We start from the raw sequence: 9,137 nt of genomic DNA, 5'->3' as shown, positions 1-9,137 counted from the left end.
GAGTGGAGTGGAGTGGAATAGAGTGGAGTGGAGTGGAGTGGAGTGGAATAGAGTAGAGCGGAGTGGAGTGGAGTGGAGTGGAGTGGAGTGAAGTAGAGTAGAGTAGACAGTGACTTGTGATAAGGATTATTTGACCCAACTCTGGTGATCTTCATTTCTACACTAGCTACTTCACAAAGTTTGAATCCATTATATATTAAAGCTACTCAGAGTGGAGGAAACATCCTGACATATCCAGGAACAGATGGACACTGTTTAAAAACCAAGACCTCTCCAAGCTTCAGTGACCCTTGATGTTTCATAATTAATTATTTAATATGGACAATTAATCAAATATTGTAAAATCTGGCCATTTTGTTTTGTTTTATTTTCAAGACAGGGTTTCTCTGTATAGTCCTGGCTGTCCTGGAACTCACTCTGTAGACCTGGCTGTCCTTGAACTTAGAAAACCACCTGTCTCTGCCTCCCAAGTGCTGAGATTAAAGGGGTGCGCCACCACTGCCTGGCACATCTGACCATTTCTATACCTTAGAAAGTAAGCATTTTATGTTTCACATTGTAAAAAAAGGTTAAGGATAAGTTAAAAGCACTTACTTATCTTTATTGTGGGGACATTATATTTAAGATTTGTTTTTATTACTTGTGTATAAGTGTAAATGTGTGTAGATGCCCAAAGGGGCCATAACAAGGCCCCTTGTTTTGGAGCATAGTTCTAGATACACATGGATACTAGACACTGAACATGAACCCTTTGGAAGAGCAGAATGTTTTTATCCTCAGTGCAATTTCTCCAGTGACTGATACTTTTTTATGCTTTAGTATGAAGATGTGTCTATTCACAAAATTTGGCTCCCCTTAATAATTGGGAGTTTGACAAGAACAGACTATTGTAATCATTTTCTTAGAGTAATGTGGAAACTTGAGTTGTTTTTTGTTTGTTCATTTGTTTTATCTCTTCTGTTACAAGAAAGACATTAATACCAGAAGAGAATCCCAATGATTTAACTCCAGATTAACAAATATTATCATGTACTTATTAGATTGTAAGCATTGCACCTAGAATAGAGCAACAATTTAAAACTGTCCTAAGATGTTTTCATCTCAATGCCAGGAAAGTCTAGTGAAGGTCTTTCCAGTCTTAAGGATCCTCTTAGAGGTCAAAAAACCCACTCTTAGACAATGAAAGTAACTTTAGATGTCTCACTGTTTTATCTACAGTAGTAATTTTAAGTTTCCCTAAAGGCTCTCAGTAACGTCTGCTTGGACCACACTGGGTGTCCACATGTAGTGGGAGAATAACATTTACTCTTCCTGTTTCTGTGACTTATTTTTCTTTGTCCATGAATCTTCATGGACAAAGGAACATGAATGGATAAGAACAGAAGGTGTCCTGCTGCCCTAATGCTACAGTAGCCACCATAGGGCTGAAAGTATTCTCCTCACTTCTTGGAAACTACTTATTTTTTAAGAGTACTTACCCATATCTAAGGAATCCCTCGGTTGTTGAAATGGCTGATTGTGTGAAGACATTTGCCACTGATCTCAATGAACCTGAATTTGATTTGACACTGAGTGATACCTGCAGTGTAAGGGAAGAATCAAGTCCTTTAGGTTGTCCTCTTACTCCCTCTTGTCATGTGCCCCTTGACACATAAGCATACATGTGCACATGAAGACATTTTCACAATAATAAATAACTTCTCACTTTTAATTTTTGAAATTAAAGCATGTATGCATCATTCCTTCAGTTACTTTAGCCCCTCTCTTCCTATGTTCAGCCCACTCAACCCCGGGTCACTCCACCCTAACCCACCCCACCACCACTCCCTCTCACATTAACAGCTTCCTTTACTTTAATTCTTCTACATTCATAAATTTCAAAATGCATCTTGTTCAAGCTGTCTAGTGTTACTTGTATGTATATGATGTCTACCTGTAGTGTTTTTTAATTTAATTTATCTATTTACTTTCCAGCTATTGCCCCCCTTGCAGTTCCCCTCACAGTTTCTCATCCCATTGCTCTTCCCCTTGCCTCACATCATAGCATCAGAAACAGTGTCAGGTTTTGGTGCCCCCATCCTTCCCATGAGACAGATCCCAATTTGGGCCAGTCATTGGACCACCTGTCCTTCAGTCTCTTCTCCATTTTGTCCCTGCAGTTCTTTTAAACAGAAAAAATTCTGGGTCAGAAATTTTGACTCCAGGTTAGTAACCCTGTCCATTTACTTGAGGCTCTATCAATCTACTGGAAATGGACCTTTCAAGTTCCCTTTTCCCATTGTTGGGCATTTTGGCTAAGATCACCCCAATTGAGTCCTGAGAGCCTATTCCCCCACTTGCCACCTCCTGAGCCTGCATCTTTCCATTCATTCTCCTGGCCTTCTGAGATTCTCTCCTGTTCCCCAACCTGATACCTGATCTTGTTCCTCTATTCCCCCCCCTTCACTTTCCCACCTACGTCCCTCCCTCCCTGTGCATCCCATGATTATTGTCTTTCCCCTTCAAAGTAGGATTGATGCTGTAATTCTTTGTTTATGGTTGAGCATCCATGAGATTTACCCCTTCCATGTTCGCATGTTTATATTGATATTGTACGTGTTTGGGTCCTGTTTAAGAGACCATATTATTGGGGTGTCAAAAATGAATTTTCCCTATCATTTCTAGGATACACAACCTCAAGCAGATTTCCTGGTCCCGAGAGCATTTTTTATTTCCTCATTTTAGCAAAATAACTATCTGCTTATTTTTAATAAATTATTTAGTGAGTATTTATGCATACTTAATATACTTAAATAAACATAAATATATTTGAGTACAAATTAATGCATAATTTTAGTGAACAAGTCCAGAGGATGTTGTAAGAATTTTATTTAAGTCATATGATGTTATCTGTTATTAACACATACATGGACAATATTAACAAGGGAAATGTGCTGAAGAGTGGCCCCAGGTCGCTTGCTCATGCTTCAGTGGGTGGCCTTACCACCATGTGTAGATTGGCAGACTCAGTGAATTTTTAATATATATAAATAAGAAGACATACATACATTTGGGTGCAAAGAAATTGGGGAGAGGAGAAGTTAGGGGAGGAGTAGGGGAGGAAGAAAGGCTCGATAAAATAAATGTTTATCAAATACATGTATAGATTTTTCACAGAATAAATAAATAACAAATATTTATATTAGGCCATAAGCATTTGTCTAAATACTTAGTAGAGAAAGAAATGTGACATTTTTAAAGTCAAATTGTGTATTGTTTATCAAGCCTAAGATAAATGAAAATTAAAATGTTAAAGTTAAATTAAATAATCAGAAATCCTTTATGTGTAATAAAAACATATGACACAGAAAACTTTAATATATTCAGCAGTGACCAAAAAAGAACCTTGGACATTTTTCTTAAATTAATCTAGCTCTATGTGAGAGATATTTTTTGAATATAAGATTTTACACTGACGGCATCATCTTGCCTACTTTAGGAGTGCCTTTAGGATGCGGTCCAAGTGTGCACTCCAAAGCTCCTGGCTTCTCATTTGTGATTTAAATCTTCTACAGCTCTACGTGGCTCCATGTCCTTTAAAACCCTCTTCTGCAGTGTTGTTTCTCCTAAGTAAGGCTTCCACTGATAGTCTGAGTCTGACTCTGACAAGGGCCTGAAATGCTCGTATCCTGTGCTACTGATTAAGCAAAAGTCTCCATGCTTTCAAAATCAGCTCAGGTCATGGTAGGGTTGACAGCCCTACTACTAGAAAATGCTTCTCAGATATTGAAGACAAAGGTACAAGTTTCTATTGGCACCTTAGGTGATGACATTCTGAAGTTAGTAGCTACAACTTTACCCTTAGAATGATTTTTAATATTGGTTTGCATAATTTAAAGAGGGCATTAATTGTAGATAATTATGCTAGCTTAATTTTAGCTAATATGTAACCTAAAAATTAGGGAATCATACTTTAGTTCCAGCTTGTCTTTACTAAATTGTGTGTCCTTGACTAAAATATTGCAGCCTTATGACACAGTTTCATCATCTGCAAGAAAAAGGCAATGAGTATGTCTTAAATTGCTAATGTGTTGGTGGTTTGAAACCAATGACTGAGAATCATTTTAATGACGGACTGGGTATTAGGTCTATCTTGTGCCTTACTGATACAAATTGGTATAGTTATGCTCTAATTGTAGTTTGAGAGAAAAGATTTTTTTTAAATTTTAATACGACAGGTGATATGTAGGAGGAGCTAAGGTGGGAGGAGTAAGGAAAGGAGGAGAATGGGAGGACGAGCTAGGAGATGAGGGAGCAAGAGAGAGAGAGAGAGAGAGAGAGAGAGAGAGAGAGAGAGAGAGAGACAGAGAGAGAGAGAGAGAAACATGGAGGTAGATGTTTGCGTGTCTCTGCCAGTCAAAGGTAGTTGGTATATCTAGGTTGAATATTGGGTTACACTTCTGATTATATGAGCACCTTGTTATTGAGCATTGCCAAACTTATAAAGCCTTTGATTAACATTTTTTTAAAAAGTTACTAATAAAAAAAAAGAACACTGATTGCTTTGATTCCTAGACCCCGTGTCAGGTGGCTCATGGACACACTCTTCTGGCCTCTGCAGGTGCTTCAACTTGGGTGCATCCTCCCAGCCCTCCAAACATGTAACTTAAAATAATAAAAATAAATAATCCTGATTTAAAAAAAAAGAATGGTTTTAGTGAATGCTTATTTTTCTGCCCATCCTGCTACAGAGATGGCTTGTATTGTGAGCATCTGTCATTTGGCTCCAAACAGACCTCATTGCTCTGATTTCTTTCATTATCAAAAGGGAGGGTTTCAGTCCTTGTTTTTTCTTGTGAAATTGGGAGATTAGATTAAAGGAGATATATCAGAGGACATGAGGGTGTGTGCTCTCTGGCAAGCAGCTGTGCACCTTCTCAGTGGCAGCCCCTGGGAAGAACGCAGTTCAATTCTCTTGCAAGTGTGTCTTTCAAAATATTAATTATCCATGAAAGAGATGTCTTAGAATTAGCCAGATGTCAAGATCTTCTTCTACTGCATGCAGCTTTTCAGAAATAGAATCAAAAGAAAGCAGCTGTTGTCCAAAGCACGTTCTTGAACAATGCCTGCTATGGAATTCTTTTCAAATGCTAGTGTTTTGAATTAATAAGATCTTTCTCCCCATTCTTCCTAACAGCACCAAGGAAAAATTGGAGTTAAGTTTAATGTTGGGACAGATGACATCGCCATTGAAGAGTCCAATGCAATCATTAATGATGGAAAATACCATGTAGTGCGCTTCACGAGGAGTGGTGGCAATGCCACGTTACAGGTGGACAGCTGGCCAGTCATTGAGCGCTACCCTGCAGGTAAGCGAGGGCTTATGGATCTGGGAAGTTTTATGAAAAAAACAGCTGGAAAAGCAGAGCAATGTTTGCGTCCGTTTCTTCAAATTGTAGTTTTTCTGAGAAACCATTAAGTATTTATTAGACTTTAGAGTCGTGTCAATGTAATGCTGTCCTAAACTGTTCTTGCTACTCTGTATAAATGGCATTTTATAGATGAATTTGAAGCCACACATTGTCTTTTGCAAAATCCAGAACATCAGTGCATCAGAAAAATGCACACATATAAAAGCACAATGCGTCAAAGCTTTTTACTGAATCTTTGCATTTGAACAAAGGAAAGGCTTTGTCAAAACTAACAGTTAAAATTTAAATTCAAGGGAAGGAATATTATAACACTTTTTTTGAGAGCAAATAAAGCTGTTCTTTGACAGTGGCACACAACAGAGACTTACAAATCACGTGAGGAGAGCAGGGGGCAGGCAGAGATACACTGAGGAGTCAGATGAAAAGAAACACTGCACCACAGATCTGTACCTAGGAGTAAGGGAAGTTCATTTCATTTTAATATAACTATAGTGATTCACAAGGACTCTGGGATAATAGTGTCACTCAGCTGAAGTCTGAACAATGTTCTCTTTCTCTACAGCACAGTTTATGACACAGTGTAAATAGAAACATTAAATCGATTTATATTTCATGCAATAAAACTAATGAGAAGAATGAATACAGAAGCAACTTCTTTGTTGTAATTATTTGCTTATTAGAATAAATAATTTGATTAAATAATTTATCAATTATACACCAGTTTTCTCTGAGAATAACCCATAATGAAGAAATCTAACTTCCTTGACACCTGTCTGAGCTTCTTCTGACTTCTATAATTCTCTGATTTCAGTCCTAACTTGTTCATTTGTTCTGCAAATATGTGATGAATTAAATGTAACAAAACACACTTCTTTATGATAACATTTAAAATCAAGAAAATAAAGAACACATCAGAGAATTACGAAATACTGACAAGCTACAGACATTCAATAAGTGTTCATTAAGTTGTATTCTGGAAAATATCAAGGCCAACCTGGACTGCATAGTGAGCTCCAGGAAAGCTAGGACTACACAGAGAGACCATGTCTCAAATGATAAATAAAAAGAAAGAAAGAAAGAGAAAGGGGTAAAGAGGGAAAGATAGGATGGGAGGAAGAGAGAGAAGGGAGGAAGGAAGAAGGAAGAAATGAAGGAAAGAAGGACGAGAGAAAGAAAGAGAAAGACAAAGTGTATTTAAAGATTGGAAGCTGATAATGAATAGGAAACAAATATTTAGAAACAATTGTCATAGTTATAATCTTTTATATCTACTATATCTAGACACCTACTCTAGGTGCCCATTACTAAAAAGTGCTTTAATTAATATTAGTAAATGAAGATTAAGCCAAGTTCCAGTTGTTATTGTTCAGGACACATGCAATAGCTGGTATATAAGATAGAGCACTCATGAAAAATTTCATGTGTGCTGCACATATGAAAATGCATGGGAAAGCGTTATCCACATAAACATGTGAATTTCTGCAAGTAATGCACACATGAGAACTTAATGTTGTAAAGAACACAGAGACCTCCCCATTATGCCATCTAATTGCCCACCCATCTCCCCTGTGTGCACTTCAGCATGATGCTAACGAAGGGGAAAACATAAGACTTTCAAATATGTGTTTCTCTTGGTGTCTCACCAGCAGCAAAGCCATAAGGGTTGAATATAAATTTCAAAGTGTAGGTGATCTAGATTAAAGATTTTAGAACAAAGTAATTTTAAATATGAGTTCAATAGGATAGTCTGGTATATATCTTTTATATCAGCTTGTGGTTTCTATTTTTATTTTAAAAATTTAGGAGGTTTTTATTCATTAGAAAAGCCACTAGACTAATGCTTTTACCACCAAATCCTATAATCAGAGAAGCAGGAACGGAACCAACAGACTACATTTGCTTCCTTTTAAAGTGCCTGCACTGCAAAATACAAGGCTAGAAATTAGTAATTAAGGATAGCACTTAACCTTCCATTATAGGCCTTTGTGGTAAGTGCTTTTATATGAAGCAATTTGTCTGGTAGCGACACTACACCTTTAATGAAAAGTCCCTAAAGCATTGACCAGGGTATTACCCTGCAATTGTCAGGAAAGCTTTCATACAGAAACTAATTAGGAGACATAGATTTTAGGTTCTTTTGGAAATGCAATATTCCTACAAACCAACAATTCACATTTAAGAATAAATATTGAAATTTCTGTAAACCTATTTTCAATTATTTTGTATGTGAAGCAAAGTACAGAAATAATACTTTGCAAATCCTTTAAAGTTGAGAAAATTGTTTCTTATTTCATGTCACTTAAAGTTCTAGAATATAATCATCATTAATCTCTGATTTGTTCATAATTACAGTTATGTAGCAAAGTGATCTCTCTCAGTAAAAATAGGCCTCTTCTTCTCATGTTACTGCACAAAGCCTTATGCCATTTTGCTACCCCCAACTCAAGATTATTCCTAATTAATTAGTTTAATTGGGAAATAAATTTTGGCTTCATATGTGAAAAACACCTTTCGTATCTTTACAAAGTTAAACAATGATTTTATTTCCATAAATACATTAAGCCTAGCTATACATATGTAAAGAATGTATATACTACATTAAAGGAACTTATTATGATCCTTGTTTGACAACAAGACAATTTTTAAGTATTCAATTAGAGAAACATGCATGGGGAAATGTAAGGGTTATTACGTATTTAGCTAAGAATGTATTAAAAAATAAGAATACAGATTTGAAAAAGGACACAACAGATTCCCAGAAAGAAAGATTGTTTTGCAATGAGTGGTATAAGGAACCAGAAACAAAATATGGGTCTTTTCAAGCAATAATTTATTGGTTGGAATTAGCAGGTAGAGATGGAGACTGAAAAATATTCATGGCCCCGTTAAATAGCTCATATGCTAAAGAGAAAAGATAAGAATGAGTAAAAAGGTTAACAGAGTGAGTACAGAGTGCATTGTAAGTGCTTGAGAACAATTAAGGAAGAGCTGTTTTCGTTTTTAAAATTTCTCTTCTTCCTTCTCCTCCCTTCCTGTCCCCTCTTCTCTTCTGTCTGCTACTCTCCCTCTCCTTCCCCTTCCTCTCCTCATTCCCTCTTTTCCCTTCCCTTTTCCTCTTTTCTCCTTTGAGATTTTCTCCACCTTTCCTTTCCCTCTCCACTCCCTGTCTCTTGCTCTCTCATTTTACTATTTCAACATTCAGCAGCCTAATGTCATGGTGTTTCAGGAGGGGGCAGTAGATAGCACTGAACTGGAAATCTGTGGCAAGAGAGATAGAAACAAACAAATGTTCTTGATCCCTAGAATATCTGGCTTGGAAAACAAGAAGGATATTGAACACCTACTAAAATTAAATGAAAATTGCTATTGGGGTTTGAAGAAAGGAACAAAGGAAGGTCTAGAGTATTGTAAGGAAGCCAATCCTTTAGGCAAGGGAGAACTTGAGAGAAATAACCCCAAGGAAGATTTCATGGGATAGTTCAAGTTCATTTTTCTAACTATCTAATTTGGCTGAAGTCTTGTAGGTTTTAGCTAGGCACTCAATCTATATTTATTGTCTAAATCTGATAAAATTTAGGTCATGGGAAAATTTCAGGTCTTGGGAAAGTCACTTATCATTTCCATTCAGTTCAACCCATTTATTTAGATAAATTGGTTACTCATTTTTTTCTTTTTTCTTTTTTTTTCTTTTCTTTTCTTTTTTTTTTTTTTTTTCGAGACAGGGTT

The 9,137-nt window shown here is 36.6% G+C and overlaps 1 protein-coding gene across 11 annotated transcripts in view; it reads left to right on the top strand.

Annotated features, from left to right (window-relative positions):
- Nrxn1 (neurexin 1) overlaps positions 1-9,137 on the top strand; it is a 1,062,527-nt gene that overhangs the window by 884,408 nt on the left and 168,982 nt on the right. For all 11 annotated transcript variants that reach the window (XM_028765076.1, XM_028765071.1, XM_028765070.1 and 8 more), the window contains one exon: positions 5,177-5,348. In XM_028765076.1, coding sequence (XP_028620909.1) covers positions 5,177-5,348 — 172 coding nt within the window. The remainder of the gene's footprint in view (positions 1-5,176; positions 5,349-9,137) is intronic.

Source organism: Grammomys surdaster, unplaced genomic scaffold (genome assembly GCF_004785775.1).
Source record: "Grammomys surdaster isolate TR1022 unplaced genomic scaffold, NIH_TR_1.0 149, whole genome shotgun sequence".
Classification (NCBI taxonomy): domain Eukaryota; kingdom Metazoa; phylum Chordata; class Mammalia; order Rodentia; family Muridae; genus Grammomys; species Grammomys surdaster.
The sequence above is the reverse complement of the archived record's forward strand: the minus strand, read 5'-3'. Positions and strand labels throughout refer to the sequence as shown.